Source organism: Alexandromys fortis, unplaced genomic scaffold, assembly GCF_014885135.2.
Source record: "Alexandromys fortis isolate MF-2015 unplaced genomic scaffold, M_Fortis_MF-2015_v1.1 scaffold_172, whole genome shotgun sequence".
In the NCBI taxonomy this organism is placed as follows: domain Eukaryota; kingdom Metazoa; phylum Chordata; class Mammalia; order Rodentia; family Cricetidae; genus Alexandromys; species Alexandromys fortis.
The window spans coordinates 1,004,645-1,029,236 of NW_026068061.1; the positions used below are offsets into that span (position 1 = coordinate 1,004,645).

General features: G+C 37.2%; 1 protein-coding gene across 4 annotated transcripts in view; it reads right to left on the bottom strand.

The window, feature by feature from the left end:
- The window catches only part of Nbea (neurobeachin), a 467,863-nt gene that overhangs the window by 203,611 nt on the left and 239,660 nt on the right, over positions 1-24,592 (bottom strand). For all 4 annotated transcript variants that reach the window (XM_050120186.1, XM_050120187.1, XM_050120185.1 and 1 more), the window contains 2 exons: positions 10,986-11,094; positions 7,167-7,333 (listed from right to left, as the gene is read on the bottom strand). In XM_050120186.1, coding sequence (XP_049976143.1) covers positions 7,167-7,333; positions 10,986-11,094 — 276 coding nt within the window. The remainder of the gene's footprint in view (positions 1-7,166; positions 7,334-10,985; positions 11,095-24,592) is intronic.

Sequence of the window (24,592 nt, forward strand, 5' to 3'; positions counted from 1 at the left end):
TTGAGTAACTACGAATCAAAAAAAATAAGCGAGGAAGTGAACTGGATGTGAAGATTTGTTATGTTTCCTAATTTTTCTAACAATACATTCAAGACAACTTGTTTTTAAAAATCCCAAGTTCTGTCCCTTCTTACAAATTCTAAGCATGCGAGCACTGATGTCATGTACGCAGCATCTGAACACCGGTGACTGCCTGCTACTTCATGCAGATTTACAGATATAGCGACACATGTATTTGGAGAAATTAAGGGTAAAACATGAAGATTTTTTTAACCAAGATCAGCTCAAGTCCAGGAAGGAAAAACAAAAGTTCAAAGTCAAGAGAATGGCACTTCACGGCTTATTCTTATAGATTTTCTTTCTTTTTCAAGATTTATTTGCTATTACAGTGCTCTGCCTGAAGGTATGTCTGCACACCAGAAGAGGGCACCAGATCTCATTATAGATAGTTGTGAGCTACTATGTTATTGCTGGGAATTGAACTCAGGACCTCTGAAAGAGAAGTCAAATTGAGACAGCCTGGAGTTGAGATGCCTTAGAGCTAAGACACACAAATGAGATGGAATCTGAAAGTTTCTTAAATCTAAGATACTGTTGTAGGTTTAACTCATTACTAGAGAGAAGTGAGCAGACACTGAATTTTAAAGCAGATATTAACTAGGCCAATTAATTCCCTCAGTGGAAGGATTCAAAAGTTTTGTACCGACTTCTTTTAAAAGACTGGAAGATGCTCCTACAATGATTAATACTTGCAGATGAACACCTAAATACTGAAAAATGAAAACAATACCAGGCAGTGGTGGTGCATGCCTTTAACCCAGCACTTGGGAAGCACAGGCAGGTGATCTATGTGAGTTCAAGGCCAGATTGGTCTACAGAACAAGTTTCAGGACAAGCTACAAAGCTACATAGAGGAACTCTGTCAAGAAAGAAAGAAAGGAAAGAAAGGAAGGAAGGAAAGAAGGAAAGAAAAAAGAAAGAAAGCAAGCTAAAGGCTGAGGCTGAATTTATTTTATTTTGACCCTGAAGCTGGTATTGTTTTACTTGTTTAATTTGTAAGTTTTCACTTACAAATTAAAAGAAACCCAGGATAGCCATATATCCGCAAATATTATAAACTCAAAACAAGTTAATAAATGCCATTATTTTGATGACAGAAAAAGTATGGGAACCATAAAGTAAATAGTTAAAACTTCAAGCAGGACATATGTCATTAAAGCTTGTGAAAATTTTTGGCATAGTTATATGGTGAGGAATTTTGGTGTGTTATGTGTGTTTTATTTTATGTTGCTGTTCTTTCATTTTTGAGATAGGTTCTCTATCACTGTGCAGCCCTGGCTGGCTTATAACTTGTTTCGTAGACCAGGGTAACCTTGAACTTATAGAGATCCACCTGCCTCTGTATCCAGAGTGCTGGGATTAAAGGTAAATGTCACCACTCTTGTTGGTGAGGAATATTTCTCAATGACCAAACAAAATACTATACATATTTATTTACACTAAAGGAATAAAACAGCAAAATGCTGACATATAAATATCCTTTTAAACTTATTGTCCTTTTGTAAAGGCCATTTATTTGGTGAGTATTTTTTTGAAAATTTACAAGTTCAAGGTAAACATTTTTAATTTTGATACAGATTAAAAGAAGCAATATAAGATACAGAATAATGTTAAGAACTTATTTGTGAACTCAAGTATCAAGAGATGTGGTCATCCTCAAGGAAGCAATGAGGTCCTGTCACTTACTACCCCTTGATCTGGACATAGGAACAAGTATTTGCCTAACTTTGACAAAGCACCACCAAGTTTACAAGAAGATGAAAATTTAAACAATGATGCATTTATCTTATTTATGTGTGAGGTTTTTTTTTTTTGCTTGCACACATGAATGTGTACCATGTGTACTGCTGGTGCCCACAGAAGTAAAAAAAAAAAAAAATGGGGTCAGGTGCTCTGGAATTAGCTGGAGAAACAGTTCTTCACTTTTCTCACACTCTCACACTATCTCTAAGTGGATACTATACTTTATAGTTTCCAGATAAGTCATGTAAATTAGATTTCCAGGGCTTATATCAGCTTCAAAGTTGTTAAAAGGAGAAGACGATATTCTTGGGACATAACTGTCTAACCCTAACGTAGCAAAAACTGTGCCCTTACTTAGTGATGACACACTACTGGTGCTTTCTTCTTGGACAAATTGTAAAGGCCTTGATGTCAGTGGTCTACATTTAGTAGACATAACTGTCTACCTGAGTTTTCTGAAGGCTTACATGATGGCAGCCTTCAGTTCTCTTAGATTCCAACTGGGCAGTTACTAACAATGCTCACAATGGTCTTTATAGTTATGTCATACATATTTCATGATGATCTTTATGTAAGACATTTTGTGTTTTCTCAAATGTCATCTTATATAAAACACATAGAATTATAGCTATAATGTCAAATACAAAATTCCACTGAAAAGAGGTTTTGTAACACCAAATTAAACAGCCAAAACTTACATTATTTTTAACATAGAAGACCTGGTGTGAGCCAAACATATGCGCTAATATCGTTAGTCTTGCAGCTATATCAAAGCAAAGAGCAGACTTTTTAAAAATTGCATTAAGGACTAGAGGTTGTGATGGACTCACTTTAAGGAGGGGAAACCATCACAAGTTTTCAATTTTATGCCCTTTTTAAAGTTATGGACAAATTCCAATCCTAGGAATTTGAGAAAAAAAGGTAGACACCAAAGGCTTCTGTGGCTAAGAAAGCAGTCTAATGTTTGTGACTATGTGTTTTTTTTAACTGCAAATTGCTGTTCTCTTTTATATGCATCTGTGTGGTTTATGTACTTAACAGTATGTGTTATGGATTTTAAAATGACTTCTGAAAGACTGAACAAAATTATTATCCAAATTTTTAAAAATCGATATAGTTTAGGTCAATCAAAAGGGTCAGGGAGCCTCCAGTCCAACCCTTCACACCCAAGCAGACACCTGTGCTGAAGTCTCCATTTCCAGATCCTCCTAGATGGGTACTCTGTAGTGTGCCCCGTATTAGAGTTCTGGGAGAGGCTGCACCGGGACAGCCTTATATGCCTTGTTCTGCTGCAGTGTATTTTCTGTTTCTTTTCATTTTCTTCTGTATTATATTTTGTTTTAAGGAAGATAAACTTCGAGACTCTTTTTTGTTGTTGTTATTTGTTTTCCAAGACAGTGTTTCTCTGAGCAGCCCTTGCTGTCCTGAAACTCTCTCTGTAGACAAGGCTGTCCTCAAACTCACAGAGATCTGACTGCTTCTGTGTCTGGAGTGCTGGAATTAAAGGTGTGTGTCACTACCGCCTCACTGAACTTTGTGTCTTAAATTCTGGCTAAACATAGCAAAGCCCTTTTAATCTTTCTCCTTGGACTCCCTTGCCTATCTCAGATAATTTCTCTTAAAAAATGGAAGACTGAAAATATGTTGACATCTCCCCTTTCATCCTAAATATTGGAACTCCATGAATAATTCAAAGTCAGTACCCAATAAGCATTTCTCCTGCCCTACTGCTGAAGGCACTGTACACTTAGGGCACAGTATTCAATTTATTTAAGCTTTACCTCATGTAAAGCCTCCTGCCTGTGGTCTAGCTTCTATAGTACCAGAAAATACTATGCAACTACCAAGGGAGGGAAACAATTAATAGCCCTAACCAGCTCAGGTGCCTGTGAACCACAACAATGACCAGCATAGCAAGGTATCTGGATAGGTGCAAGAAGTGGCACTTGCATGTCTGTAATAAGCAAAGTTGCCTCATTATACTTTAGGCCCAATCAACAGGAGAGAAATCATGTCTGGTACTAGACACCTAGTCAGTTTCCCAGGGTTAATGAGTTAAAGAATCTTAGAATCTACTACTGCCCCTTTGCTAGACCAGCATATTTCCTAACTATATTCTAAAGTTATCCTTAAATCTACAGCTAAGTGTAGTTTTCACTCCTCTTCAAAGACACTTCTCTTTGCAGTAAATGGAGATCACTATGGAAAACCATTTTTGAACACAATGCAGCGATCAATGGACTGTGAGGATTCCCGACAAAATGGACACATCTACAATACAGCTCCTGTATCTATGCAAGAGGGACAGAAAAATTCTAAGAGCCAGAATACCAGGAAGTAGGCTTGAAATGTCTGTTTAAGCCAGACTGGAATAATGGCAGTATCAGTAGACATACTAATGGGTAAGGAGAAAAATCTCACTGGGTTTCTACAGAAAGAATTACAGGCAACTACCTAAAGACTGCTGAGAGATGGAGAATTAGCCTCCCCCAGGCATGATTCCTCTTATTGGTTATCCAATACAAAGTGATCATCCCTGAAATCATTTACTAACAACAAAAATGGAAGGAGTTGAATGAGGAGGGCGGGGGAGGGCTATAGGGAGGAAAGGAAAGGGGGAAAAGTGCTATAATTCTATTTTGACTAAAACATAAAAATAAATAAATGTAAAGAATATGTATTGAGCATCTGTTATATGTAGAGTACTATATATTGTGTATAGAGTTAAAAACAAAAGTCCATAATACCAGGTTAAAGAAATAAACATTTAATTTTAAGAGCCATGATAAAGATTAAAGCTAAATTCAAGAAAGTGATGAAAGAACAGAAAGTGTGAAAATCTGATAAAAATGACCAGAGAAAGGAGGCCTCAACAGACACTTGAGTCTGAAAAGACTAGAGAGGAGACAACAAACAAAGCGAAGTCACCCTGCTAACAGTGCAGGCAGAAGCCAGTGTGGATGCAGGAGGAAGCCATGAACTGTGAGGATATACATTATGACGGGAGGCCAAATATGCACCAGGGGAACCAAAGTAATCAAAGGAGCACAGAGCTTTATGACTATCAAATACAGTTAAGCATACCAGAAAAATGAACTCTAATCAAAATATGCCCACTCCATTTGGAAACATACTTTTCAGTTCCCCTGAAAGACAATAAAAATTCCAATGTGCAATTAATCTTATTTGTTGCTGTATTAAAATGAAAAATGTGAGAACCAATTTACTTATATTATAAAGTGATTCTAATTTGCAATATGTACTATATTTATATCTAATGTACAACATGCAAAAGCTGACAATTATACAAAAGCCAAATCTTTCCAAAGCATTCATTTATTATTTGCTTGTTTGTTTATTTGTATGTGTGCACACTGTGGCAATCACGTGGAGGTCAGAAGACAACTTGTGTGAGTCAGTTCTCTCTTTGCACCATCTAGGTCCAGGGGTCAAATCCAAGTGTTCAGAATTGGGAGCTTTCCCTAACTGAGTCTTCTCATTGGCCCCAGAAGCTACATTTGTAACATCACAGGAAAGCATTCAAAAGCACCAGTTAATTTACAATATTTTGTGACATATTGAGAAATTCATGATTTCCATTGGAATGTGAGGTCACTGTTGACTGTAGTATATCATACAGGCACAAAGACTTTTGATGCTGTTGGATGGACTTTCCTCTGAACTGGTATGCCTTTCTGGAGGGAGGCTTATGGAACTTAAGACGTAACCCAAACATACTAGGCTCAAGAAGGTCCTGAAATGTAAAGGACTTTGTTACAAGCCCCTCTCACAGTTGTATGGGCAGTGACAGTTACTGGGAAGATGAGGTCTCAGATCTGGACTCTCTTTCAAGTTGTGTAGGGAGCTGCAAGAACAAAGCTTGCATGAGTCGTTGCCCTTGCGTTGCACTTATGCTCCTGTTAAACACCCCCAACTAACTCAGAGACAGTCACTAAGCTAGACTTGGGTATAATTATTTCTTTTGTCTACTATTGGTGCCCTCTTTGCGTTTAACAGACATGAGTTCATGTCTCTTCTGAAAACGGGACAAAATGGACAGAGTCAAAGATGAGTTGGCCTGCGATGGGGAGGAGACATGTACCTGTGATTGATCTGTCTGAGGGAGACTTCCGGTGTGGTATAAGTGCTGCACCCCCCTGACATAGCGGCACTGCGTATATTCTCCTTGGAAGGTGCTAAGATACGCAGTCAAGTCTGAGCCACCTGAGAGTGGAGTATTCTTAGGGGTCTCGTGTTTAATGGAGTCTGCCTTGCAAATACAGAGCCTGATGAGATAGTGCAGTCCCTGAGAGTAACATGCATGGGTTATTATAAATGTCAAGTATTTGGTGTTCTTTTGCTAAGACGTTAGGCTATATAGTATTACCTTAAATACAAAACCACTAGTATTTTCTCAAATCTTTCTTGTAAGCCCAGGACAGACTGTCCAGTCTCCTCTAACAGAATTGCTTCTCCCAGAATGTTCCACAGTAGTATCCAGTCTATATTCTGAAAATTACCACACTGCTGGAAGTTTAGTAGAAACATGTGATGGAGCTCAATAAGAGAGATACAACAAGCAAGATGACACCAGCAAATTAAACACTGTCAGTTTTTTTTCATTAATTTTTTTAAAAGAAAAGTTTGTAGAGACCAAAAAAAAAAAAAACCCTACCTTATATGCCCATAAACTTCAGAAAACAGAAATTTATGTTTCATAAATGATCAATTTTGGTTTAATTGTGCTACAGCAGCATAAGCACAATTTGAGATTAAAAAATCCTTAAATTTGAATTGAGAGTAAAAAGAAACCATTCTCTATAGTAAGTGATTATATTTCATCACCATATAAAATCAAAGGTTAAAAATGATAAACTAATTTTTAAAAGTCCTTTAAAAAGAGAGGAACATTGTACACCTCACATTCCTGTATAAGTAAATGTTGTGTCACTGCCTATTACTCTAAAATAGAAATAGTAGCATAGGAGAAAATTCAAAACATTTACTTTTTAGCCAGGCAGTGGTGGCACACACGTTTAATAACAGCACTCAGGAGGCAGTGGCAAGTGAATTTCTGAGTTCGAGGCCAGCCTGGTCAGTGAGTTCCAGGATAGTCAGGGCTACGTAGGAAAATTCTGTTTCAAATAAACCAAAAACTAACCAACAAACAAAACAAAACAAAAAAGATCATCATTTAGGGTTTTATCCAAATTATTAAAATAAAGATTTGAACTAATAAAGCCCATTTTCATATTTTTGAATTATATTTAAGTAATAAATGTGTGGCCATAATGGAAATGGGTTTTATTTTTCTCTTATATATGTTGTTACTCTCTTCCTCCACACCCATCCTCCTCACGCACCTGTGTGAAACAGCTCCCCAGGCACCATGCTTGTTCGTGAGGATGTTGAGAATCTTCTGCTTTAGCTGGTTCGCTGTCACGTGGTCACGGTGCTTGGCAGCACTGATGAGGTGGTCACACATCTTCTCCTCCTCTCTCCTGTCAGCAGCATACTGTGCACACTGTGACTGTGAAGGCATGCAACAAGTAAGAACACACTCTGTAGAGTGGAAAAATGCTGCCCACCCTTAACCTAAAGGGAAGAAGAACTGAATTTAAAACCGCCATTTGACATACTCTAAGACTCTTCTAAGAAAGGCAGAACCACTTTTCGAATTAGAAAACAATGTGTTCTTTTGAAAAGTATATGTAAAATATATTGAGAAAAGTTCCATAATTAATGCTTTTCTACTTTGGGTCACTTCTTTTTTTTAATTGATTTTTGTTGAGCTCTACATTTTCCTCTGCCCTCTTCCCTGCTTCCCCCCACCCCTTCAACTCTTTCCCAAGGTCCCCATGCTCCCAATTTACTCAGGAGATCTTGTATTTTCTACTATCCATGTAGATTAGATCTTAGGGTTCTCACTGTAAAATCTGATAACAGTGTCAAAATTAATCATTAAGAAGAAATAATTAAAAAGTTCACTAAACTTAAGTCTACTTTTTAAAACCAAGTTAACATGCCTCACTTAAAATAAAGATATATGATTCCGATAATTACTTTGAAAACAAAAACCTTGTCACTTGCCATATAATTTTTTGCTTCCTGAAAGACAATGTAGCATAGAAAAAATTACTTAGATATTTAGCAGATGGATTTTGTTTCGTATTTTAAGCAGACTATGTTTGCTTTTTGCCCCAAATTCCCGATCTGTAAAATGAGAAGCTAAGACAACATTTTTCCACGTTCCCTTCTAACTCTAGTATTTAATGTTTCAAAAGGTCTCACAAGAATCATTTTTAGTCTCATCTTCCCAGGTCCATAGCCCCCAGTTGTCATATCTGCATCTTATTTCTGTCTTACAATGCTACCTTTTATGCAAACCTCTGATGCAGAACTGAAAAGACACTTGAGTTTTAGATTAGCTACTGTGCAGACTGACTCAGCCTGTGATTTTAGAGTTACATTTCAAACATCTAAGAAAATACATGTGACCAGCTCCAGTTATGATCACTGTGCAAAGACCTGTTGCATAGGAGGCATGAGGACACAGTCCTGCCTGCTGACACACACTCCAGGCAAGCTTTCTCGTCTGCAGAAAGAACCCATAACAATCTAAGAAGAATTAATTCATTATTCAATTTATCTTTTTGTACTGGGAATCACCAATTAGTACAAAGATCTGCTGCAATAATGTGGTTAATATTTCATTAGCGCATTGGAGGGTAAAATTAAATTTTCATTTTTCTTCCTTAACAATTATAGTATTAACTAAGGAAAAAGTCTTAACTGTGAAGTACCTAGCTCAAATTAAATACATTTCCCTTAACTGCAGAGCTCTATGAGGGCTACAGACAATTGTCAAGCCTAGTCAAATGTCACACCATCTGCATTTTTTAAAAATTTAAAACTGATATATTTAATATACACACACACCCTCTACACACATAAATACATACACAAATACAGACATACAGACATACACATACAAGCACATATATATACACACACACATACATACAGACACAAATACAGATACATACACTCACAAGCACATAGATGTATATACACACAGATACACAAACATAGACACATACACATTCTAACATGAAGTAAACAAATGTAAGCATTTGAGCTGAAAAACCAGTGGGTATCCGTTAAAAGTTAGACTATATTGGCAGAATACACTGTGAATATGAGTACTAAAAGCACCCAGCCTTCATGCCCACTACCTTCAGAAGCTTTCACTACTCCTCCTGCACAACCACAGGGAGACAAAGCTCACCACTACCTCAAAAAAAAAAAAAAAAAAAAAAAAAAAAAAAAAAAAAAAAAAAAAAAGCAAAACTCAAGTGAGTCTGAGAAAATCTTACTTCTCTACTAGGGAAGCCACAGATGCACATAAAATACAGAGACAGAACGTTGGGATTGTTGAATAATCATTGTGGTCAGAAGAGCAACTACAAAACAATGTCTAAATATTCCCTCTGTGGGACAGTATAAACAGATGAGAAAGAAACGCTGCCCTTATCGTAATATCCTTTTGATTAAATATGTGCTAAAGGTCATAGCTAATATCTGCATGCCTGAAAATATATTCGAAATGTTTCATAAGACAAATATTGGTCTGTTATAGCCCCACAAAACAACCTGAATTTTTTTAGTATAACTATGATTGTCTCAAAATTGATTCTGCAGACAATCCAGTTAAAGTTCTAAATCTTATTTACTTCCATAGTCAAAATGCAATTAAAGATTCTTTTTTTATATGACAATAGATGGAGATAGAGACAGAGACCCACATTGGAGCACTGGACTGAGCTCCCAAGGTCCCAATGAGAAGCAGAAGGAGGGAGAACATGAGCAAGGAAGTCAGGACCGCGAGGGGTGCACCCACCCACGGAGACAGTGGGGCTGATCTAGTGGGAGCTCACCAAGGCCAGCTGGACTGTGACTGAAAAAGCATGGGATAAAACCGGACTCTGAATATGGCGGGCAATGAGGGCTGCCTAGAAGCCAAGGACAATGGCACTGGGTTTTGATCCTACTTCATGTTCTGGCTTTGTGGGAGCCTAGCCATATTGGATGTTCACCTTCCTAGACCTGGATGGAGGGGGGAGGACTTTGGACTTTCCACAGGGCAGGGAACCCTGACTGCTCTTTGGACTGGAGAGGGAGGGGGAGAGGAGGGNAATGGGAGGCTGGGAGGAGGCGAAAAATTTTTTTCCAATAAAAATAAATAAATAATTTAAAAAAGATTCTTTTTTTAAAAATTCTGACAACTTATATATAAATATATTTTTCAAAAAAAAAATTCACTTTTTCTAGCCATCCAAAATACTACATGATATCCTGATAAATATCCAACAATTTATTGCTGAAGTGATATGAAACTTAACTTTGGCAAACTACCTGACACTATACTTTTTATTGATGTTTCAAGCAGTTTTTTAAATACAGTATTTACAATGCCATACATGAAGTACCTGCTATCCATCTGACCAGTCAAGGGGTGGCTGTGTGTATGAAAGTGACAACAGATGTTTTTCTGTCTTATGCTTTGCAGTTGTCAAGGTCACAAATCAGCAGACCTAGTCCATCAATGTGCATGACTCAGTGAGCTGCTCTACTGAGATAAAAACCCCATGGAACCTAAAATGGTTGGCTCTCTTCTCTAGCTTCACTTATTGGCATGATGCACCAAGAAAATGAACTGCTGCAGTTATTAATTCTAAGGCCATCAGGAGCCCGTGAAAGCCAACCATTAGACCATCTATGTATTTCTGAAATGCACTGCTTCAAAAACTGAGTGACCTGAAATACTGAACTGCTGTATTTAAGAGTGAAACTAGGAGATCTGCTGAACGGCATGTGAGTCCATTCATAAACCACACAAGCATCCATGTGCACCTATAGTTGTCATGCAAAGCTCTAATAGACTAAGAACAAGTCTTTTGGAATCTCAAGGTTCTAATGTCTGTATAGTAGTCGAGAATAACGTTGGGCTCCCCTTTCCCATGGTGAGGACAGGACAGAGTGACACGACGTTAATGTATCAGTGTTTTCATTGATACCGAGGAAGTCTCTAAGAGCACCACCTCAAATGCCTGCAGTGGCATTCCCTCCTCCAGTATGTCATATGTCAGGTAACAAACGGGTGATGCTTGACCTAACCTTACCTCAAACTCTGCATGCTTATGCACATCCTCTGCTCTCTGTCTGTTCAAGATGAATTCAGCTTCGTTAGCAACACGGACTATGTGGTCTTTCATAGCATGGCACAGCAACCTGAAAGACAAATACCGATGGAATTACCATTTCCTCATGGCCTTTTTCTTTGGAGGAGTGACCAATTATTTTACAATAATACAATTTTACTATTTCAAAAGTTACTCATAAAACTTACGTAAAGCTAGATTATAAAGGAGAGGATAAATCTGACCATAACTGCAGCATGTTTAGCAAGGCAAATGATAGGCCTGAAGAACTTCTACAATTCCCACATGAGGAGATTCTAAAGTCTCAGAACTACAATGAAACAAGGGTTTAAACAAATGCAACAGTAGGGCTCACTGCTAAGCTACTTCTTAAAAACTCAAGCTTTTCAAATGTAACAGGCAGTCAAGTGCTACTTCCTGCATCCCCGTTCTCCAGCTTCAGATTCTAACAGGCAGATCCTGTTGTGTGTGTCCATGGGTGGCATGGACCATAGACCAGCATTATGAGTCTCCCCAGCATGCTCTCATGTGGTGATAGAGTGCTCAGCAATCTGCTTTCCACTTGCTTTCCTCAAGTTTCCTGCCTTAGAGAGTCTGTGACTCTGACACTAACTTGTTCTTTCTTTGAGGCAGTTCTTTCCAGAATGGCGGCACTCTTCTGCAGCAATATTTTGACACGCCCACTTCTATTCTCTTGGTGGCGTACTCTGCAGCTTCCTGTGTTTTTGTCCCCTTTTATCTGTCTTAAATTATGTATTATCTGGGGGGCGGGTACTGGGGCAGAAGGCAAACTCAAAGGGACAGGTAAATGAATGGGATTAAAATACATTATGTAAAAGACACATTGAATAGATAAAAAGAAAGTTAAAAAAAAGAAACCAACAATCAGTAAAATGAAGTACCTTGTCCTATGGCAAGATTTTAAAAACTTTTCATAACTTCACTTTTATATTTCACCTTGATTAACTAATATTTCAGAAAACCTGTACTTTTACTTTAATTACTGCCAGTATCCTTTGAGTAATAATTAAACATATTTTCATTTTGTCAGCTAAAAGCAGTGAAACTTCTTTTGTGTATATTTAAAAAATATTTCAGTTTTTTTTAAATTATGTGTGAATAAGTGTGTCTCTGTGTATGTTCACATGTTTCTGGGTACTTGTGGAGAGCAGAAGAGGACATCAGATCTCCTGGAGACGCTGTAAGCCACCTGATATAGAGCCCGGGAACCAAATCTGGTCCTTTGCAAAAGCAGGTGGTGTGCTTAGCTGTCAAGCCATGTCTGCAGCCCCTCCCATCAAACATTTCCTTTTGCAAATAGTACTTCTGGCCTTCTATTAAAGAGCAAATTTACCAAGTTCCTTCTTATATGGAAAGTATGAGAGTCCGCAGCTCTCAGTCTCTCTATATTACCGAGGTCTTTTTAAAAATTCAGTTTTCATGCTTATATTTATTCATCGCCAGGTTATTGCCTTCTGAGTCTGTAATCTGAAGTATTATTTTCAAGAACACAAGCTTTGGTTTTCACAGTTCAATAACAACGTGACTTATTTGTCCTTGTTCAATTGTCCTAAGTTACAATTAGAATGGCATAGGCAAAAAAAAAAAAAAAAGAATTTGTATTTATAAGGATGGTGACATGCTCAGTGGCTAAGAGCACTTGTGCTGCAATAGGACCTGAATTTTAGAAGCCAGGCCAACCTATGTGCACCTGTATCCCAGCACTGGGAGCCAAGATAGGTGGGTCTCTCAGTGCTGACTGGCCAGTCAACCTAACTCAAAAGGTGTCTTGAGGTTCAGTAATAGATCCTGTTCCCAAGGCAATAAGACAAAACATTAGAGACAGGCACTCCACTTCTCCCTCTTCTGCAAGCATGTATGCACATCTACACACATGTATGCATTACACAATACATCACAAACACTCCAACATGTAAGAAAAAACACTGGAATATGTATTTGTGAAATACTAACTCATAGTAATTTCTCCTATATTTACCACTACATTTGATATACTTACGGCAGACATGTCCTCTTCATTTGTAACCACAGAAAAGCCAAAGAAGAAACTATTACATATCCCTGACATATGTAAAATGTTGATGAAATATAATTTTTAAAGTTATGTATTTTTAAGAGGCCTGCATAGCCAATATTTTCCTAATTTATCAAAGTTGAATTTCATTGACGTATTTTAATAATTTCCCAACAAATTAGCTGCAGAATCTGCATGGCACCTTTCACTAAGAAAGCTGAGTGAATGGATCCTTTATTTCAGAGCTGTAATATAAAATCTCAGTTGCTCTGAATTTGTGTTTAACCATGTTGGAAAATTTTGCTACAACCTGTTTGGCTCTGCTTTGAAATAAACACACTTATTCTGTGATGAGGATTGGTATGTATAGCTAGGCATTGCTCATGGAGGACTCACGGAAATGTTACCAGTAGTATGAGTTCAAACGAAGACCCTGCGACATAAAGCCGCACTGCTGCAGAGGGACAGACAGACACTCTATGGTGATGCTGTCCTGGCACAGCACAAATGATCAAAAGAGGACCTGGGAAAAGTGGTTGCTGTATAGTTAGGAAGACCTGAGTTTGGATCTACACACCCACATAAAGCCAGGTGAGGTGGCACACATCTATTATTTCAGCATGGGGGAGGCAGAGAAAGGAAACCCGTGGGCTTCACTGGTAAGATTGTCTACCAACAGATGAGCTCCAGGATCAGTGATGGAACATAATAGAGGATGACCTCTAGCCTTTGGGGGTACATACACTACATACATGCACACACACACATACATACATAGGGGACTGGAGAGAACTACAAAGTTAAAACACTAACTTGATGATGTTATTGGTCTAGTTTGTAGATGAATATGCTTCAAGAGAGGGATGTGAATTGTGAGCACTTAACTCAGTGCCTCTGCTGAGCACATGCTAAATGTTGAAGCCAGGTGAAAGAAAACTAATATGTGCACATTACTGTGGGTTACAAAACTAAAATAGGCTAAGAGAAGATAGCAGGAATGAAGGACTCCTGATCCAGCTGGCTACGAGGTCTCATTCCTAGGAGCAGAGCAGTGGAATGACAAAGTGCAGAGATGGGCGGGTGCTGTGTTGTAACTAAACACTGGCCTCAGACACAACAGAGAGAAACACCACTTATCTGGAATTCTGTCGAGTGTCCCCAACCTGTTTCTTCCTCATGCTGAGGAGATGAAAACTATTCACCACAGTAGCTCACAACTTTTCACCCTACGTCATTCCCTCCACCTACCGCCACACAGAGGATAAGAAACATCGCTAGGATGAGGGCTGATGAGAAGCCAAGGACAATGGCACTGGGTTTTTTTAAAAAAAAAAAAAAAACCAGGTCATAGACACATGGGTTGTTTGTAGTTTGAGCTATTGTAAACATTTGTGTTCCATTCTATTAAGGTTATGCATAAAGGTAAAACTTCTGGTCTTATTGTAAGTCTATATTTAAATTCTGAAGAGTCCTTTCCACAGTGAGTGATCCTTTTGGATTCCTGAGCCACTAAGGGCATTTTTGTGACAATCCTCACAATTTTAGGGTGGATGGATACTCAATGCACCCTGACCCATATTTCTACAATGACTTCTGATGTGACCATTTTTTTTAAAAAAATTTCCCATAAATCATTTACAAATCTTCTTTGGAAAAAAATACCTGTACCAAACCCTTTCTTTGCCCATTGTTAAATTGGAACCATTACACATTTTGCCTTTGGGTTACAGGTCCTTCATATATACTATTAAGCCACTATCATACACATTAGTGAGAAGTGTTGTTCTAACCCCATCATTCTCTTAATTTCTTGGTAATAGATGACCTTCAGAAAACACAAGAGTTTGGTTTCTGGCAACTAATGCTCAATGTATCTTTCTTTGGTTGGGCTTTTAGCATCAAACCTACGTAAGTTACTGCCAAGTTTAAACTCATACAGATTGTTGAAGATTCCTTATCTTATTAAATTCTTTTTCAGTTTTTTATTTATTATGTATGTGTATGAGTGTTTTATCTGCATGCATGTCTGTGTACCATGTGAATTCAGTGCCCTCAGAGGTCAAAAAAAGGGAGTCCGATCCTCTGGAACTGGAGTTGTACATGGTTGTCAGTTGCTATGTGGGTGCTGGGAACCAAACTTGGGTCCTCTGCAAGAATAGGCAATGTTTTTAATCACTGAGCCATCTCTACAGCTCCATTACTTTAGTTTTTTTGTGTGTATGTGTGCACACATGCATGCACGTGTGTTACTATGTTTTGAAGAACTTAAGATAATGAAATTATTCTTAATACTGATTTACAAAACTGTTGTGAAAACAGTAGGTGCTCTTTTAGGACATGTTAGTTAGGTGTAACCTTAGAATATTGGTTTAGAACAGTTGTTTTCAAGGTACATTCTACTAACAGTAAAACATTAAAAGCAGAGCATCTATTAAAATCCTCTTTATACAACAAATGTTTTAGCAAACAAAATTCTGCTAAAACAGGACATGAAACCTTTTGCATCCTCAAAATCTTATTTTTTAAAAAGTTGATAGTTATTCAAGATTCTATGTCCTGTCAAGACAATGGTTAAAGAAATATTCATTATAACTACCCCTGTTCTGCTTTAATTCTCAGCTAAATAACCAAGATTTTTTTGGGTTAATTTCTGTGAGTCCATTAGCAGACTGGATGCTAGTATCTAGGAGAAGGAGCTAATGTTAGGTCTAAGAAAGTCTGAGAGGAAATGGCACAGTGATTGTGAACTGTAACAATAAAAGTTCAAGATCAGAGACATGGCAGGGCTACAGAGGACGCTTGGTTTGTGTCATTCTATCCCACTTAACTTTTAATATTAATAAGTGGGAAAACATGAGTCAATGGCATAAAAAGCAAAGTTGGATCAAAATATAAAAGTCAATAAGCACAACAGTACAAGTAGCCACAATATAATACAAGGATATAAGAAAGACATGCATGTGTATCCTTGGTGATATTTCCAAGCTATTCTGTGTTCCTATGATCACATGATTTCTTTCTGAAGGGGAAGATGGTTGCTACTGTGTGTTGTAAACATGTAAATGAGTCTCAGTAAATCTAATTTCTTATTGTTCAGTCTACCAGTACAAGTTTTAAGAACTAGACAAATCCTAGTTACATGATGATTTAATCCTACCTAAAATACTTTTCTTTTGCAAAAGACGACAGGTAGTGTCATTACTTTTACCTTTTCACTGATGACAAAGTAGCCCAACAGCCTACAAAGCACATACGTATACACGTGTAGGTGTTTGGCATAAAATATGCCACAAACAATGAGGCAATACTGACTCCACCATATTGGTAACACAGAAGATATCTGCTCTTGGGTGAGCTATGTGTGAGGTACTCAATTTTGCTCCACTTCTTTCAAACCCCATTTGGCTATCACTTACATATATACTAACAATAAAACTGTACTGGTTGGTCTGTGTGTCAACTTGACATAAGCTAGAGTCATTAGAAGAAGGAGCCTCAGCTGAGGAAATGCGAGCCAGCTGTAAGGCATTTTCTTATTTAGTGACAATGAAAGAGGCCCCAGCCCACGTGAGAAGCGTCATTCCTGGGCTATTCGTCCTGGGTTCTATAAAAAGGTGGGCTGAGCAAGCCATGGGAAGCAAACCAGGAAGCAGGTCCCCTCTATGGCCTCTGTATCAGTTACTGCCTCAGGGATCTTGCTCTATTTGAGTTCCTGTCCTGACTTTTTTCAGTGATGGGCAGAGTATTGAAGTGTAAGCCAAATAAACTCTTTTTTAAAAAAATATTTATTTATTATGTATACAATGTTCTGTCTGTGTGTATGCCTGCAGGCCAGAAGAGGACAGCAGACCCCATTACAGATGGTTGTGAGCCACCATGTGGTTGCTGGGAATTGAACTCAGGACCTTTGGAAGAGCAGGCAATGCTCTTAACCGCTGAGCCATCTCTCCAGCCCCCCAAATAAACTCCTTCCTCCCCAACTTGCTCTTTGGTCATGGTGTTTCACTGCAGCAATAGAAACCCTACGACAAAAAGGAGGTGAAATTTCCTGAGTTCTTAATATTTGTCAGGAACATGGAGTACAGACCACACGGATTGCCTTGCATAAATAATTTGATCCCTACACCTCATTTGTTATCTTATTAGAGGGACACAAATAGCTTTTTATTTACATAAGAAACAAGTGTTTGTTTGACTTTTTAGGAGATCATCATTCCAGGTTAGCATTTAACAGCTTTCAGAGTGAAGAAAGATTGGAAAAGCAGAATCAAACTTCTATTTTAACTTACTACAAGTTTGTTTTGTGTTGGCAAATACACTATAGGCAGGACACTGGGGTACAGTATATGCCTGGTTCAGTGTCAAGCAGGAGGTAAGGCCATATAAGTACAGGCTAGCTACATAGTTTTCACATTATATGTAATTAAGTGTAGATTAAAATTTGTGTATTATTTTATTTATTGTGTATGTACATGCACACATGCGCACACACATACACAAACACACATGCACTCATTCACACTTGAGCTGTTTGCTGGTGTTTGCATTTGGATGTCAGGGGATAAGTCTAGGGAGCTCAGTGTATTCTGAGAGTTGAACTCAAGTCCTCAGGCTTACACAGCCAGTGCTTTTACCTACTAAGCCACCTTCCCCTAACTTCTTTCATACAGATATAACTTATATATAGTAAAAATAACTTATTTTAAATGCACCATTTGATAAATAGTCAAATAAACTTTTTCATATAAACTGCCATATGTAGCACCAGTTGCCCAGTTCCTATTTCTATAATTTTGTCTTTCACTGATTGTAACATAAGTGGGAAATATTTTCACTTGCTGATTGTGGACTCCATTTTGTTGCTGTAGTATTACTTGGTTACAACTCACTTTTTCATTGATATTTGATTATTTTCAATGTTGTCTGAAATGAATAAAACTTCTGTGAACATTCACCCACACATTTTAACAGTAACTTTTTCATTTTGTTGGACTTATACCCAGGCTTAGGATAACTGAGTCATAAAGGAAGTGTATGTTTGATCTGCTAAGATTCTAACTCAATAAGCAGTCCTCCAGGTGGAGGGACATTCGGCATGCCTACATATGGTTTATAGCTCTACTGCACTTTTTCTAAGTAGTTCAAAACTGAATTTCTCTAATAAAAAAGATTTTGTACATCTTTTCAAATGGTGCCTGACCATTTATATACCAATTTCAATGGTGTTTGAATGTTTTGCTCAATCCAAATTATTTTCTATTTATCATCTTAAAATGATTACTCTAGTGAGGGTCTGACTGCATACTTTATAATACACAAAGAAAGTCCAATATCCTGCAGCCCAAGGAGTTCTGTTATTTATATCCACTAAGTCTGAAATTCTTGTTTCTTTCTCATTTCTGGCATCATTTTGTTGGGGAATATTATTTTAAGGTTTGCGACTTTTGTTTATGCTGCATTTGTTTAACTCTGTGAACGCAGTGATTTTTTTGCCTGTCTAAAACACCTGATAGTCTAATAAATAGCAAGGCAGGTGAGGCTGGCAGGCAGAAAATAAATAGGAGAAATGAGAAGAAGGGAGAGGAATGAGAGAAAGAGGAGAGGAGGACATCAGGGGCCAGACACCAAGCTATACAGCAAGCCATGGAAAAAGAAGTAATGAAAGGTATACAGAAATAGGAAAACATGAGAGCCCAGAGGCAAAAGGTAGTCGGAATAATTTAAGAAAAGTTGGAAAGAAATAAGCCAAGTAAAATCTGGGTATTCATAACTAAGAATAACCCTCTGTGTGTGATTTATTTGGGAGGTGAGTAGTGAGCCCCTCGAAAGAGCCAAAAGAGCACAATTAACCAAACACATTATGAACAATAAACTCAATTAAAGGATGTTTACACAGTATTATTTTTTTCTATATAATTTAAAATCATATTTGAGTTAAGGAATTATCAACTATATAATGCTCATTAATTTGTACATACCCAAATTCCAAATTTTATAAACTGTGGAATCTTATGGCCATTTCTTTTTTCATCTATCACTATTTTATTTCACACACATATATATATATTTATGTATGCATGTGCATACATAAATATACACATACACACATCATCTTCCTCATCTCCCCTTTTCATGAAGGATCATACATCCTGACTTTCTTCATAAAAGGCACTATTCAACAAATTATTGCCCTTTCAGCTTATGTAGTCATCTGTAAAAGGTGGAAAATTCTGTGTGTGAGAATTAACTATAGAAATGAATGTGAACAGCCCACTGGCCTATGCAAAATGAGGTGTTGGTATACTTAACTAGCTCTACATTGTCCTTACAAGCCTTGTGCCCATCTGACACCTCTGTTAGTAAAATGCTGTGACCCACATCAGAGAAATGCCCGAGCAGACTGAAGATGAGCATACCCATCAGTGTCAGAGATGCACAAACCATGCTGGTTTAAAGGCTGGGAGCTTTCCATCTGGCTTGGCCAGTCTAGGATTTGGATACCAGGAAGAGCAACTAAAGGAACACTGCAGTTCTTATAGGTTGGTTGTATCTGTGTAAGTGGCACAGTGAACTGAGGACACAGACTTCCACAGCGACCAGAGACAAATTTTACAAGCCCAAGGACTATTCAAGTTTGGCTCTTCATGCCTCGAGCAGCACCGAACAATCTCTCATCAACCTTCCAAATCCAAGGAATAAGGTGATAAAGGGCCCGCATAGTAAAGTGGTGCAGCTGAAGACCTGGAGCCTGACTGCCTCACTGGCTTGTAAGATACAAAGTCTCCCAGGGACTCTCTCTCTGATCTTTCTACTACTGTACACAATCTACAGCAATCTGGCATGTAGCCTTTACCATTGCAAAATAACACTGCCATCTACAAACTTCACACTCAGGAACTTCTCAATTGAATTAGGGAAACACTTAAAATATTTAAAGCACATTTATGATTATGTCTTGGGTGACAGTTGTAGCAGTCTTTTCAGGCTTGGCCTGCCAGAATTCTTAAAATCAACCTAGTTATAGTCCATTGTAGTTCTTTTCCAAGGAAAATTTTTAAGTCACCTTGTCAATCTCTACAAAAAACAGTATAAAGCAACATCATTATCAACAACCCAAAATATCTACCAAGGACCTTAGGCCCGAATTATCAGTTTAGAAAAATCCATAGGCAGAGCAGAGTTGTGCATTTATTGAATTTTTAGTTTTTATAAAATATATTGTAGTTTTTATTGTGTAATTTTTGTATACATTAGAAGGATATTTCTAAGCAATTCACTTTACTTTTGATTTGATCTTTTTATGAGCATAATAGTATTTGAGTGCTGATCTTGTACCCTATTTTCCTGATTCATTTAGTAGTTCGAGTACCTTGTTTGGCCATCTTGGGATGGCCTCTTTAAATGAACTAGCTAAGACCTCTGGTCAAACGCCCAAGAGAGAAAAAAAAAATCTTTGCCTTGCTTGTGCTCTGCAGGAGAAATATGTAGTCTGTCTCTACTAGTCAAGGTGTTAGCTGTGCTTCTGTACCCATCACTACATTCAGGAAGTTCAGTTGCAGTCCTAATTGAAGAATGAGCATCACGACTCAAAACTGGACTGCATCTCTGAGAATGCTCACACACAGCTGTTGTCTTTTAGTCTGTGCATGTGGAGCCTCACGTTTTTTGAATGTTACACCAACTCTACATTTTTTGACTAAAAGCTTTCTTGTAGAATTATTTGCACAGGTTTCTGGATATGCTATACAAGTCCATATATCGATGATACACATGTTTATGATTGGCACTGATAGGAAGTTTCATTTTTTGAAATGCCTTTTGATGCTGGTGTAAAGGATAGGCGATTCATAAAATGAGCTGGGAAGCATTTTGTATTTCTGGAATGTTTGAAGCATAAAATTGTTATTTTTATTCATTAAATATTTATATACTTTATTAACATCCATCCTGCTCTTTAGGAAGAGAAATTCACTGCTTTTCTTTCATTATGCTACAAATAGAGAAGTACAGATAATGGTATAATTTATTGTATTAATGTCTTCTTTATAAATAATGCTTTTAAGAAAAAAAATTGTAAAAGTTACACATGCTTAAAAACATACATAAATTTAATAAACCCCTATTATCACTAGCAGTAAGTAAATTACGAGTCAGCACTCAAGTCATGAAAACAGGCATGGATAACTAATATAAACCACAGAGATAACGGTCCAATCGTGATCTTGTCTGCATTTGCTACTGATGAAGAGGAAGTAAACACCAGAGCCACTTATCTTTCTGCAATCTTCACCTGTGCCTGTATGGTTCTGAGTCCTTTCCTAAAAGAAGTGGTCTGCAGTCACAACTCGTGACACCACTGGAGTTATAACATGATGATTTTGCACTTAGCAATATCCTGAGTAGGGTATCCTTGAATGGGTTAATTTTTCTTCAGGTTAAATCCAAATTTCTCAATTCTAAGTTAGTTGGACAGAAAAAATACATTCAAAAGCATTTCTTTCCATGCCAAAACTAAACAAGTAAGATGTGTGCTCTCTAAATTTTCATTGAGGCTGTGTCTTTAATGCTGTGTGTGTAACAGGTGCTGAGACTTTCAGGACTGTTCGTGTGTATGTTACATTATATTTATAGTTCGTAAATAATAAAACCTTTTTCTTAGTCTTTTCCCAGATGGGTAAAGGAATGTTATAAAGAAGTAATGGTGTCTTTTAAATAGCGTGTACAATTGAGAAAAATCACCTTTGTGCTCTCTGTGTACCAACACATGAATTACTCAATTTACAACTTGGTTATTCTATTTCCCTGGTACATGGAGGAAAGCTCAGAATCCTGGCACACAATGAGGATGGTTAAGACAGAATTACATTTAAAAATTTTTCTCTCGAAAGTTAAAAATATCTAAATACAAGTATATCTGGAGAAATATTTTAAATATTGTTAAAATATAATTCAAATAAGATTGACGATCACTGTGACTAGAATATGTTTCCTGGAATTCATGAGCTTGAATCTTAACCCCAATGGAACAGTGTTAAACGTGGGGGCTTTAAGAGGTTAATAGGTCTTCAAAACTGTGGCTTCATGACAGATTAATGTTAATGGAAGAGTAAGTTTTGTTACAAAACTGAGAACATCCCTTTCCTTGCTTTCTCTCACCCTGTCTTTACATTATACTGTTGGGAACATGTGACAAAAAGACCCTAGCCAGATGCTGGAGCCTTGATTCCCAGCACTAAAAACCATGGAACAATAAATTTTTGCTTATGAACAAGCCAGCTTCCAGTGTTCTGTTATAATAACATAAAGCAAATTAGCACAAGTAAACGTGAATTGCATTTCCATCATATGTGAAATTTAATCTTTATTAAATGGGACTTACTTTAGCTTTGAATAAACATACTTTGTAAACATTCTCTAAAATGTTCAAGTCAAAAACAGAACTACACAGTAATTTTATAAAGCACAAGACAGTTTTTACTCATTTATTTATAAAACTCAGCACTTAATATTACACACATACACACACACACACACACAGAATAAGAAGAAAAATGTCTGAATTAGTCTCCAGATGAAACAATGCAGAGAAAAACTTCTATTTTCAAATTTCCAGAGATTCATGGTTAAAAACTAAATGAAAACATACGTTCCAAAGAAATGGTTCAGAGATTATAGCTTTGGAAATTGCTGGTGTGTGTGTGTGTGTGTGCGCGTGTGTGCGCGCGCATGCGTGTGTGTGTGTGTGACTGAGTGTGAGTGACTAAATGTGTTTGTTGGAGAAATAAATTCAAACAAAACTTTGGCAGTTTTAATGTTAAATGGCATACAAATAGTAACCACATAATTATTTATGAATTACACTGGATCAAGTTCCTCTTCTCCAGATCCTAAAGAGTTACACTATCTCTAACTTTTATGAAGATAAAATAAAAACTGGAATATTGTGAGCCCAGGTTATATCAGCATGGAACATAAACATTCTGCATTTTTACAACAAATTCATTAATTATATATGATACTCATTAATTATACCTGATATCCCATTCAAAAGAGTGATGGAACTTTATTTAGGGAAAAGATTAATTCATTTCAAAGGATTTCTCACATATTTTAAAAACGTCTTTCTTATATACCTCCCTTTCAATTCATATTTTAACAATTTAAATTCTAATTATTATTGCCAAGATATTACAGGCAATTTTACATTCCATTAACCTTGCTTTGCTTTAATAATAAAGATTCTTGGTTAGATTCCTTTAAATGATCCAGAGTATAATTCCTGGGTGTGCTTTAGCTCAGTTGCACATTCATCAGCTAGTTTTTCCTGTTAATTATAGATGACTCAAACATGCTTCCTCAGGCTCTGATTGATGGACTGTATTCATGGGTGTAGCTGTTAAGAAGGATAAACATTTATAACAATTTCCACTTGGAGGTTTTTATTTCCATTCCTACTAGCCAAATAAATGGGCAGCCCAGCAATCAAGCTGAGAGTTAGGAGCAATGTTCCGTGTCCAGACAAATGAGGAAGCACACACGAAGTACTGAGTTTGTATGTAGCACACAGTGAGTGAGTTTCACAACAGCAGATAAACAGAGGGATGTGCTTTTACGCTAAGAACCAAATGGTCATCTTCATACTGGCCTTTGGAAATCAGTATTAACAATGAAAGATGCCCTTCTGTATGTTGTGAATGTGTTTTATTACCATTGATTAATAAAGAAGCTGGTTTGGTCAATAGCAAGGCAGATTAAAATCAGGAAGGAGATCCAAGCAGAGATACAAGGAGAAAGAGTAGAATCAGAAGAGCCACGAACCTCATGGTAAAATATAAAATAATCGAAATGGGTTAATTTAAATTGTAAGAACCAGTTAATAATAAGCCTGAGTTAATAGGCCAAACAGTTTGTGCTTAATATTAAACCTTAGAGTAGTTATTTGGGAACGGGTGGGTGGAAAAAAGCCTCCAGTTACAATTAACATTTTGAATTTGCAAAAGAAAAATATTTAAATTGAAAAATGATCCAAACTACAGACAGGAAGCAGAGAATTCTGAGTATGTATAATATTTAACACAAATAGCTTTTATTATATTTAGGTATGACCCTTGTATCCCTAATCTCTCCAAGACTTTTATCATAAAGGGATGTGAAATTTTGTCAAAAGCTTTTTCAGCATCTAATGAAATGATCATATGGTTTTTTCTTTCAGTTTATTTATATGGTGGATTACATTAATAGATTTTCATATGTTGAACCAGCCCTGCATCTCTGGGATGAAGCCTACTTGATCAAAATGGATAATTTTTCTAGTGTGTTCTTGGACACGGTTTGCCAGTATTTTGTTGAGGATTTTTGCGTCGATGTTCATGAGTGAGATTGGCCTGTAATTCTCTTTCCTGGTTGAGTCTTTGTGTGGTTTTGGTATCAGAGTGACTGTAGCTTCATAAAAGGAATTTGGCAATGACTCTTCTGCTTCTATATTGTGAAATACATTAAGGAGTATAGGTATTAGGTCTTCTTGGAAGTTCTG